We start from the raw sequence: 12,232 nt of genomic DNA on the forward strand, positions 1-12,232 counted from the left end.
TCCTTAACTGCCCTCCCCTGCAGGCCTGGTCACCCTTAACTGCCCTCCCCTGCAGGCCTGGTCCCCCCCAACTGCCCTCCCCTACAGGCCTGGTCCCCCCCCAACTGCCCTCTCCTGCAGGCCTGGTCCACCCAACTGCCCTCCCCTGCTGGCCTGGTCCCCCCACAACTGCTCTTCCCTACTGGCCATCTTGTGTGTTGGAGTGATGGTCAATTTGCATATTACTATTTTATTAGATAGGATAGAGGCCTGGTGCATGGGTGGGGGCCAGCTGGTTTGACCTGAAGGGCATCCTGGATTAGGGTGGGGGTTCCCTTGGGTTGTGGGGTGGCCTGGACGAGGGGTCTGTGGTGGTTTGTAGGCTGGCCACGCCCCCCAGTGACCCAAGAGGAGGCCCTGGTATTCGGGATTTATTTATCTCCTATAATTGAAACTTTGTAGCCTTGAGCAGAGGCCAAGGCAAGCCAGGGCTGCCAAAGCTTGGCTTCCTCCATTGTCCAGGGTAGCACAAGTCTCCTGCTCTCTCCAGGTTCATGGCAGCTGCCATTTTTGTTGGAATTTATCTTCTATAATTGAAACTTTGTAGCCTTCAGTGGAGGCCTGGGCCTGCCAGGGCAGCAGGGAAGCTTGGCTTCCTCCATTGCTGGGGAAACCCAAGTTTCCTGCTTACTGCAGCTCTGTGGCTGTAGCCATCTTGGTTGGGTTAATTTGTCTACTTGCTCCTGATTAGCTGGTGGGCATGGCTTGTGGTTGTAGCAGAGGTATGGTCAATTTGTGTATTATTATTTTATTAAATACGTTATCCTCCCAAAAGCTGTAACAGCATAACCACCAGGACAGAAACGGTTACAGACTTACAACAACACTACAGAGTAATGTATGTATATGTCCTACAGAAGGAAATGATATGCAGTACTCCATACCACTTTTCGTGTATCATTTTACTTGAATGTTCACAATATTAAGGAGAAAATATAAAGATATAAAATGTATTTTGGCATAAAACATTTGTCTAAATTTTCTTCCCTCCTTACTATTTCTAATAGTAAGGAGGGAAGAAAAGACATATAAATATGGAAACAGAGAAAAAGAAAATATACCAGAAAGTTAACATGTTATCTATGGGTGCTAGATTCATTAGGATTTCATTTTCTTTGTGCTTTATCTACAAAATATAAACATACATGTGTTTCTGTAACCAGAAAACATATCTATGTAAGTTTACAAAGAAAAATTTTCTAATTAAAAAAGTCAATGGCCCCAAAATAGGTGTTCACAGAAATATTTGCTGAATGTATGAGAATATCTTTAAAGTGTGAAGTTCTTCCAACATGGTTATAATTTTCTATGTCACCAGTAACACAGAACTTGTGTCCTCAAATAATAAGATTGTGTAGTTTTCTCATATTTGCTAGTTTTGGTAGGACAGAATGGTCTACTTGTTCACTCATTCAGTAAAAGCCACCCCTGAACTGGAGGTTTTCATTTGTTCTGCGGAGTAACTGCACTGTCCTGTTCTTGCCTATGTCTGAGTTATAGCTTTAAGTTTATTTTAAACATCAGTGGGAGCTCCTACACAGAATAAATCAATCTTACAACTGCTATGTTTTTGCAAGAACTTCCCTTTCGAAATTGTTTTCCTTTCTTTTTGTTATCGGCTCTCATTTTATAGAATTGCTAATTGTACATGATTTTATAGAAAATTAAGTGTTCTAAAATCAGCAGCTTTCAGAAACAAATGCCAATAAATTGGTCACAGCAACCATCTCTAGAGAAAATGACCATAGCAAGGGCCAGAAAGTGGGTCCCAGAAATCCTTCTCCTGAGACTATATCCTTTTAAAGGAGGATTTAAAAATATAAATTAAAAATAGTAATAATCAACCAAAGATGTCATCCCAGCGTTTCTAACACACTGTAATGAAAACAGCGGTGGGGCCGAAACCGGTTTGGCTCAATGGATAGAGCGTCGGCTTGGGGACTGAAGGGACCCGGATTCGATTCCGGTCAAGGGCATGTACCTTGGTTGCGGGCATATCCCCAGTAGGGGGTGTGCAAGAGGCAGCTGATCGATGACTCTCTCATCCATGTTTCTTACTCTCTATCTCTCTCCCTTCCTCTCTGTACAAAATCAATAAAATATATTTAAAAAAAGAAAAGAAAAAGAAAACAGCGGTGGGGCAGTGCTGGTGCTATCCACCAGCTGTCCAGATAGCCAAGGCCTATAGATGCCAATTACAAGGGACCGAGCTCTGCTAAGCCTCAGAAGCCTGTAGTAAAAGGCAACATGAGTCCAACACCAAGGGAAAGGTGAGATAATTTATGTTAGGTTAATATCCCGATGCAGTGAGAGCTGTAAAAACACAGGAAGGGCTTTTGACAATCCTGTCAGAGAGTAGGTGGTAGCATTTTCAATACAGCAGGACTGCACCGGCAGACCCACCTGCCTACCAGCACCATGAGGGAAGGGTGGTGAGCAACTTTAGGTTACGGTGACTTTTTCCTCCAGTATTACTGTTACACTGACTTTCTGTTCCACCACTTGGGGGCTGTATGGAGGAAAGGGGCCTGCTTCTGGAAGGCTCCCCTCTGGGAGCAGGAGTAGCCAAGCACCTGTGGTGGGACCTACCGGTGCTAGTGCAGTAGGTGCTCCACAGTCTGTAAAGGAATAAAGAGATTCAGGAACAAACGGGTTGGGGCAATGGAAGTGGAAAACCATGTCAGGAGGAAAGAGGGCGAGACCACTGCCTGTGTGCAGAGCCTGGGAGGTTTAGGCTTAGAGCAGCCATCCCGAGAACCAAGGAGTAGGGACAAGGAACACCAAACAGCCAGTGATGTCTGTCACCTCCTTACTGGCCTGCCCCCTCCCTTGTAAGCCAGCTTTAACTGTAGATTATTAGGTGTACCTAAGTGATCTGCTGACCTTTAGCCAGTCTAGGGAAATGAGTGGGTGACTCTGTCACCCGGAACAACCAGGTTGTCCATCCTCAATGCAGCTCAAATACAGCCTCCCTTTGGCTTCCCTAACTCCCCAGGCTGGGACCTCTTCTACACCCCCGTTATCCCAGCTCCAGGGGGCTGACTGTGTTTGGGGGTCTTCTCAGAGACGGTGCCTAGCCTTCCTTTTCCTTCTAGGAATACCTGGGGGGGGAGGGGGGCTGTTTGAACAGAGCTTCTTAACCTTGGATGCAGGATAGTGAAACCCCTGGAACATGCAGGCAAAATTGTTAAAAATATATGTTGGTGGTGCTTTTTGTTAAATCTCACCTGAGGATATATTTTTAAAAATATTTTTATTGATTTCAGAGAGGAAGGGAGGGGAAGAGAGATAGAAACATCAATAATGAAAGAAAATCATTTATCAGCTGCGCTCCTGCACGCTCCCCGCTGGGGATGGAGCATGCAACCCAGACATGTGCCCTGATTGGGAATTAAAACGTGACCTCCTACTTCATAGATCAACACTCAACTGCTGAGCCACGGTGGCTGGGCTGAGGATATTTTTTCCATTGCTTTCCTTTTTTCTTTTTGTTAATCCTCACCTGAGGATGTTTTTCCATTAGGCAGAGTGGGAGAGGAAAAGACAGAAACATCAATGTGAGAGAAGCACATCAATTATGTAGTTGCCTCCTGCAAGAGCCCTGACCAGGGCACGGGCTGGGGAGGAGCCTACAACCCAGGTACGTGCCCTTGACCGGAACTGAATCAGGGACCCTTTGGTCAGCATGCCTATGCTCTATCCACTGAGCCATATCAGCTCCATTGCTTTTCAGAGGGTGTGGAAAGGAGAAAATGTGCGTTGAGGGGAGAGAAACATTGATGTGAGAGATACACTGACTGGTTGCCTTCCGCACGTGCCGACTAGGAGTGGGGAGCAAATAAAAAAAAACCCCAGGTACTGTTCTTGACCAGGAATCGAACCTGTGACCCTTTGTTGCACGGGCTGACACTGTAACCACTGAGCACTCTGGCAAAGGCTGTATGTGAATTTTTCATAGTAAGGGCTGTGGCTTTTCATCAGATTCCCAAAGGAGTATCTAAAGACTCCTGTGTAAGTTGAAGATTCCTCATACATGCTCATGGACTGAATGCAGACATGTATACTAGCCAATGCAAGTTTTCTGCTAAAATTCTGATTTGTTTTCAGTTGGCTAAAGAATTCTTAAAAATCTCAGAGAATAAGAGATATTACAAAAAACAACAACACCCCACCATGAGCTGTGCCTGGTGTGACTCAGTGGTTGGAGCACTGGCCCGAGCACCAAAGGGTCACAGGTTCCATTCCCAGTCAAGGGCACATGCCTGGAAAGTTCATCCCCAGCGGTGCATGCAGAAGACAATCAATTGATGTGTCTCTCCCTCTCCCCCCCTCTTCTTCTCTCTAAAAAAAATCTATGAAAAAAATATCCCTGGGTGAATATTACAAAAAAAACAAACACGCCCCCCAAAAAACATACAAGAAATAAATAAATAAAACACCCATGAATAAGAAACAAATGGAAACATTTACTGCTTTCCTTACCATCACTTAGACCACTCAGAGCTTTGGCCTGAATTTCCGGTTCAGTAGGAGGAACTGTTTTCTCATCTTGAGTTGGCGCAGGTTCAGCTTTCTTGACCTGGAGTGGACACCCACTGTTGACCAGCCAGGCCTTCAGATGATCTATGTACTCTCTCCCAAACAGAGTGGAGTCTTCAAAGTTGGGGAATGCGGCAGGGGAGGGAGCTATATCTTGAAGGCCGACAGCTTCTAAGATTTTCTCTTGCCGGAAAGACGAGGCTAAGGAGAATGTCTGTCCCAAAAGAGCTAACGACTTCCGGCAGAGAGAATTGGTGGTCTCTAGGGCAATGGCCAAGTCCAGGGGGTTGCTAAGGGTCTTCATTTTGACACTCAGCTCGTAGGCATTGCAGGCCATGAGCAGGGGCGTGACACTCTTTAGAAGCCGGTCTTGCAGCCTCATGATGTACTTGTCAAAGGGCTTTATGATTTCAAAAAAGCAATTTTTGGTCTTCACAGCACCTTTGTCTAAAAGCATGTTTAAAAACTCATTATCAACTCTGGGTGTTTTCAAAGCAGAGTGCTTTAAAAATTTGATAGTAAAAAAGCAAAAATCTCTGTGCTCTGGTTTTAAGGAGCATTTAAACGAGGCAAGCATTTTAGCACAGGTTTCAGTTTCAAGTTCAAAGAGAGTCTGGAAAAGCTGGGAAAATTTAACATCATCTTTTATGGTGTGAAATCCTGCCCATTTGATGATTTCTATCCCAAATCTTGAAAAAACATCAGACTTATCTATGATATCAAAACTCATTTTTCTTCTTGGGAGACGAATGTCCTTTAGATGGAGCCCCAGCGGGATCTTCTGCGCGGGGAACTGGGCATCTTCTGTCCCTGGGTTCACACCCAGGGTCACGTCAGAACTTGGGGTGGTTTTCTGGATTTGATTAGTGCCCTGAGTTTTGGGAGTGATACGATTTATGGTGGGTACTTTTTTTGTGCTCACATTCCTCAGGGTGACAAGTTTCCCAACCCCCGCTTTAGGTGTAAGCAGGCCCTGAGACTCCCCCTTTCCTAGGAGGGCACCCTCCTGGTCAACGATGTTTAGACCCCGGCCTCTGCCCTGGACTTGGCCACTGGCCCTGAGCACAGGGTCTGCCTCCCCTGGACGGTCCACGTCAAAATCCCGACTTTCTTTCTCCAAACACTCTTTTTCAATCAGCCTGGAGGACCCAAAGTCCCCCAGTAGTGCAGAAGGACCAAAATTATATTCCTGCGACCAAGACGATTCTTGAGAAACTGGGTGGCCAAGGTCTTGTTCCCAAGAGCCACGGAGTGTAAATTTCCAGTCTGGAGAACGGAAATGTCCCAATTTCCGGTGGCCAAAGATCTGTTCTCGGGAGTCAGGGTGGGGAAATTCCAGATCTCGGCCACAGTCTTTGCGAAAATAGTTGTCTTCATTGACAGAAGGATTGTTTGACCTGAAGGAAGGTCCTGGGAATACATCACCTCTCAGGCCTTCCCTCGCAGCATCTCGAGAGTGAGCTACAGATGCACCCAGAGTGTATCTGCTGTCGCTGTGAATGTCGTCATACATATCTGCTCTGACTCTTGGCAGTGTCCTTATAAGATCTGAAATAAACAATCCAAAAGGAAACACAAAGGTACTTTAGACCAGAAGGTACAAATGGACAGTCCATAGAATACCAACCAGCTGGAGTGCTTTATCTGCCCGAGTGCATTTTCAAAATTCCTATCTGTTGCCATTATTTAAAATGTGTGTGGTTTTCCTTAAATCTGGAATGACTACTTTTTATTCAAAAAGAGACCGACAAGCACTGGGCCTGCCTCTATCCTGACGATACTGCATCAAGGCTGGGTAGCAGTGCTCTTTAATCACTCAGGTCTCCTGCCCTTGCTCAGGAGGCATTTGGCTTACAAGCCTTTTTATAGACTCAAGGAAGGGTGTTTGGCTCTCAAATAACCGGGCTTTTAAAAATATATCTTTTTATTGACTTCGGACAGGAAGGAAGAGGGAGAGATAAAAACATCAATGATGAGAGAGAATCATTGATTAGCTGCCTTATGCACACCCCCTACTGAGAAATGGAGCCTGCAACCTGGGCACGTGCCCTTGGCCAGAATCGAACCTGGGACCCTTCAGTCCGCAGGCCAACACTCTATCCACTGAACCAAACCAGCCAGGGCAACCTGGATTTTTTTTTTTAACTGTAACTGGGACACTACCTCTATCATGAAGCACACAGGCTTTTTAGAGGTTGCCACCCTCCTTGCCTTCTGGTAGGAACTCTCAGCCTATACTGCCACTGAGGCAAAAGCCACGTCTGACACTGTACCCACTACAGCAGACTGGGCCACAGCTGAGTATCTGACCCAAAGCTGGCAGATACACTCCCTCTGAAAGGTTCACTGAGCCAAAGATCCTCTGAAAAAAAGAGGCTAAAGCAGATAAGAGAGAAGGCAGAAGCTAAACAAGCCATCAAGAGAGGCCACAATGGGAAGTAAATAATATGTGATTTTGTCCTTTCCTGTGTGTAGAAATTAGGAAAATAGAATCCATATTTGCATTTGCTTATTTATGTACAAAGAAACTCTCTAAGAAGGTAGGAACATAAGCAAACTATGAGCCTCAGGGAAACTTTGCACAGAGAGTCTTTCTAACCTTTTTTTTCTTTTTTTAATATGTTTATTGATTTCAGAGAGAAAGACAGAGGGAGAGAAAGAAACATCAATGATGAGAATCATTGATTGGCTGCCTCCTGCACGCCCTACACTGAAGATTGAGACTGCAATCCGGGCATGTACCCTGACTGGGAATTGAACCATGACCTCCTGGTTCATAGGTCAACACTCAACCACTGAGCCATGCTGGCCAGGCTCTTTCTAACTTTTAAATCGGAATCTATTACCTAGTCAAAAGTCAAATAAAAAGAAAAGGGAGAGAGAGATGCCATAAGGTAGTAATATCAGCTGACTTCTGGGGATGTGCTCACAACCAAGGTACATGCCCTTGACCAGAATCGAACCTGGGACCTTTTAGTCTGCAGGCTGACACTCTATCCATTGAGCCAAACTGGTTAGGGCGGAAGCCAAATCTTCATACAAATCTAAGTTTATTTGGTCAGCAGTACTTACTGAGCACCTACTGTGTGTGGGCACTGCTTTAGGCACTGAAGTTAACAATATACCAGGGATTCTGAAACCGGTTTGGTTCAATGGATAGAGCGTCGGCCTGCAGACTGAAAGGTCCCAGGTTCGATTCCGGTCAAGGGCATGTACCTTGGTTGCAGGCACATCCCCAGTAGGGGGTGTGCAGGAGGCGGCTGATCGATGATTCTCTCTCATCGATGTTTCTAACTATCTATCCCTCTCTCTTCCTCTCTGTAAAAAAATCAATAAAATATATTCAAAACAAAACAAAAAACAAACAAAAAAACAAACAATATACCAGGGATGCTTGGCATGAGGGTCACACTGTGGGGGAGCCTTCCAGGCAGAGGGAGTGTATGACCAGCAGGGAATGAATATACCAGAGGGAACGAAGGGCAAAGTGGTAAGAAGGCAGCTCCTAAACTCTGTTGCATATTGGAGTCCCTTTGGGACGCCCAGGCATCCTGATTTAATTAACTAACTAGCATGGGGGTGTGACCTGGACATCAGGGTTTTTTAAAGATCCCCAGATGATTCTAACATGGAGCAAATTTAGGGAGATACAGATGGAAGGAAGGTACAAGATCCAGTCTGGCCCAAAAAGGGATGTTGGAATAGTCTGAGTAAGACGGAAAGCCACAGATAGGCTCAGAGCAAAGGAATGGTCTCACTGGCTACTGTGAGGGCAATAGACCAAAAGGGGAGAAAGTGAATGTTGATGTTCCAGCGAGGAGCCCTCTAGGATGATGTAGGTATTAATGACTACTGAAGATGTGGTGAGGGAGGTAGCATTAGAGGTAGAGTGGTGGCTGGTTTCTGCACAACAGGATTTTCCGAAGCCTTGTAAACCAAGGCATTGGAAAAGTGCAGAGTAGAACAGGGACAGAGCAAGTCCAACTTGATGAACCATGCAGCTCTGTGACAAAGAGATGGTTCCAGAACCTTCTAGCATCCCGTTTGGTTACTAGATCACCCTTCCCAAAACTTTTTTGAGGTAACAATATATGTATTGGTGTTTGAGTCTCTAGATAAAGATACCAAGATTTATGTCTCTGTATACAGTGTGTCCCCCAAAAATGTATAGAGACACAAATCTGACAAAATCAGCTGATAGCTCAATTTCAATTTCAAAAATGAAGTATATCTTAATAAACACTGCCTTTATAATTATACAAAGTGTGTGTATATATTTTTGGGGGCATCCTATATACATATACATGCACATATAAGTACATATAGGTATATGTCTCTGTTTGTGTGTGTGTGTGTGTGTGTGTGTATATATATATATATATATATACATACACATATAAACACATAAGTATTCTGGATTACATATTGCTAAAAGAATTGAAGGATGCACAGACTACTACAAATATAGTTACTTCTGAGGGTTAAGAAATCAGCTAAAAAGACTTTTACATTTTACTCTTAACCATTTCTCAAGTCTTTCAATCTTTTATAACAGGTATGTTTCTGTGCACTACTCATATAATTTTTGAAAACTCAATCAATTGGTTTCTCCAGGTCCAAAGCATGTAACAATTATCCCTACTGCATGCACTTTAGACTCACTCAACCAATGCTAACCCTCCTCCATTCCAAGGCTGGCTCAGGGGTGGGCGCAGCAGCAAACAGCACAGGCCCAGCGATGAGGCCTGAAGGAGGCCAGCCCATGACAGAGGGGTGAGCACACAGTGTACTTGGGGCCGGGGAGGGCAACCAAATCAACCTCAAGTCCTGCTGGGGCTTCCTGAGGAAGGCATGCTGGAGGGGATCAACCAGGAAGAGCTGGAATGAGGAGGGACTCAAAGCACAGAGAGCCGGGACCGGTTTGGCTCAGTGGATAGAGGGTCGGCCTGCGGACTGAAAGGTCCGGGGTTCGATTCCGGGCAAGGGCATGTACCTTGATTGCGGGCACATCCCCAGTGGGGGGTGTGCAAGAGGCAGCTGATCGATGATTCTCTCTCATCGATGTTTCTAACTCTCTATCCCTCTCTCTTCCTCTCTGTGAAAAATCAATAAAATATATTAAAAAAAAAAAAAAAAGCACAGAGAGGTGGCACAGTATCACTGAAACCAAGCCCAAAGTAAAGAGTAAGGGTTGGGAGCCTTGTGCATGGTTGTGAGGGACTTCCACATCATCCTGTAATCTGTGTGGGCTCCATTTTTTATTCTGCTGGCATGGTGTTTCAAAACTTTCCAAAGGGCCTATTCTCAGGGCCTATCCACAGCAGCAGCACCACAACCCCTTGCACCACCCTGCAGTCTTGCACACATCGCTGTTACCTCCCTGCTCCTGCACTTGTCTGAGGATGTAACCCCAAAGTGGGAAGCCCCGAGAGTCCAAACAGGGCCTTGGCCCAGCAAGGTTGGCACTAATAGATCTGTAGTCAGGGCAGATTTGAGAGGAATGAAGCCAGAAGCTGAGAGACCGTTCAGTAGATTATCACTGAAATAATCCAAGCCAGAACTGGTAAGGGCTCAAACCTGAGCAGTGGTGGTGGGGATGGAGCCAGAAGATTAATTCAAAACCTTTCTTTAGGCGAGGGAGGCTTTCTGGGGAGAAGTTCCTGGTAATAATAACACCTTCTTCTACACAGAGACTTAACATGCAGATCCAGAGAAAACTTCATTTCCCCTTAACAAATCGGAATATAGGGATTGAAATCCTCCTGCTCTGACCCTAAATGCCTCCTCACCTGCCCCCCCCCCCCCCACCTCAGTTCCCAATCAAGCACTTTAATTTACCTTGAGCTTTAAATTGCAGAGCTTCACCTACAGCTTCCCCACTGGGGTCCATGTGGTATCTGTTAGCTTTTTCTTGGAGCACGGCATCAAAGGTCTCCTGTGCAATTCGCCTTGTAGCCATGTTTCTCTGACCTGCAGCAGAGGGGAAAAGACACTAAGAATGACAACGAAAGCTCAGAGAGCCGGCTCTCTATTTCACCTCATCTTCAAAGTAAGGAGTCAGTAATCCATAATCCAGCCAGGCACTGCAGAGAAAGGTTGGCTTATTTCTAGGGGTCTCTGCTCTCAGGAAGCTCACAGGTGTGTGTTGACTGAAAAGGAGCAAGACAAGCGCTGTGATCTTGGAGGAGTTATTTTGTTTCTCTAAGACCATTTCCTCAGAATCCTTCGAAAGCTCTCTGAAAAAAAGTCCTTATCTCCTGGGGTTGCTGGAGCATTGCAAGAAGCAACATGCATCACTGAAGATAACAGTAAGGGCGTGGGAGCATAACCCTCTCACAGGGTTATGTGAAAAGATGTGATTGTACCCATGTTCCAAACAGAGCCAACGACCCTCCAGAGAGAAACCTCCCGCAGGAATCCCCGACTAGTAACAATGAGCTAGTGACAGTTGCAGGGAAGGAACTCCCGTGACCTCATTTACTTGCAACAATCCAATGAAGTGGGTCCCCCGTTATGAATGACATGAAACAGAAGAGGAAACGGGAGCCTTAAGCTAAGTGACTCACCCAAGGTCAACCATCCAGGACTGAAACCTGGCAAACAACACTAGTAGTGGGGACAAAGCCTGAAGACTAAATAGAAAAAGACTAAGAAGCCAAACACGGAGGAATCCCGTGGCGGCCCGTCCTTAAACACCAGATATTCCTTCCAACTTGAAACCTCCAACCCAAGACCCAAGCCTGCGCCTGCCTTGCAGTTTTCCCTCTAACCATCGCCTCCTTTTCCATCCTTTAGTCCTTTTCCTAGGGCGCCCCTTGTTCTCTACTGGCGAAGGGAAGGGTCTTCCCTGGCCCGGGACCAAATCAAGCGACCTAACCTCTCTATATCTCCGTTTTGACCAGCTATGGAATGGGCAGCTAGTGATGGGGGTTGCTGTAGGGATTGAATCCGTTAAAAATGGCAAAGGGCCCTATACAGCGAGCGCCCTGCCTCCGTGATCGCCTCACGCGAAAGGCCGCTTCGGGCTCGGGTGGAATGAATGAGCGAGGAACCGAATGAACCCTTTTGGGTGCGGTCCGCCGGCTCCCGGCCTCCGAGGGCGGAGAAAAAGGGGGCCTCGGGCCCCGGAGGCCGCAGACCGCCCCACCAGGCCGACCCGTCCGGGACGAGGCCGTCGTGCAGCCCGAGGGCCGAGCCCGCGGCGCAATCGCGGGGGTACACGGGGCCCGCTCCGGGCCGAGCCCGAGCCCCCAGACCCCGGGGCCCACCCACCGACAACGCGCGGGGCCGGGCCTCACCCCGAGCCCACCGAGTGCGGAGTCGCCCCCGCCGACGCCAGAGCTCCAGCCACCACCTTCGCCACCGCCCCCGCCGCCGCCGCGCGAGGCGGGGACATGCAAATGAGCCAACGGTCCCTGCAGCGCGGCGCCGCGCAGGCGCAGGTCCACCCCGCGCCCTGGTGCGCATGCGCAGGTGGCCGTAGCCGCGCCCTCCGGTACCGGCGCGCTACCTGCTTCTTCAGGGCGGAGGCTCCGAAGGCGGAAAACTTCCTTGCAGGAGGCGCCGGTAACCCGGAGCAGCCTGGAGAAAGCGGCAGAGACACCGCCGCCGCGCACCTGTTTGCCTCTTTGGCTTTCGGTGCGCTCGCAGCCAC

General features: G+C 47.2%; 1 protein-coding gene across 7 annotated transcripts in view; it reads right to left on the reverse strand.

Annotated features, from left to right (window-relative positions):
- The window catches only part of SUGP2 (SURP and G-patch domain containing 2), a 30,833-nt gene extending 18,635 nt beyond the window's left edge, over positions 1-12,198 (reverse strand). For 4 of the 7 annotated variants that reach the window (XR_014795064.1, XM_084884349.1, XM_084884348.1 and 1 more), the window contains exons 1-3: positions 11,877-11,998; positions 10,417-10,548; positions 4,522-6,126 (exon numbers count right to left, since the gene is read on the reverse strand). Coding sequence is in view for 6 of the 7 variants with exons in the window: in XM_084884349.1 (XP_084740475.1) it covers positions 4,522-6,126; positions 10,417-10,537 (1,726 nt within the window). In the remaining variant the exon portion in view is untranslated. Of the gene's footprint in view, positions 1-4,521; positions 6,127-10,416; positions 10,549-11,850; positions 11,999-12,088 lie in introns of those variants that run through there. The other 3 variants (XM_084884352.1, XM_084884351.1, XM_084884350.1) reach the window with 3 other exon arrangements.
- Between the last annotated feature and the right edge of the window lie 34 nt (positions 12,199-12,232).

Source organism: Pipistrellus hanaki, assembly GCF_964339955.1.
Source record: "Pipistrellus hanaki genome assembly, chromosome: 5".
NCBI classification, from domain to species: Eukaryota; Metazoa; Chordata; class Mammalia; order Chiroptera; family Vespertilionidae; genus Pipistrellus; species Pipistrellus hanaki.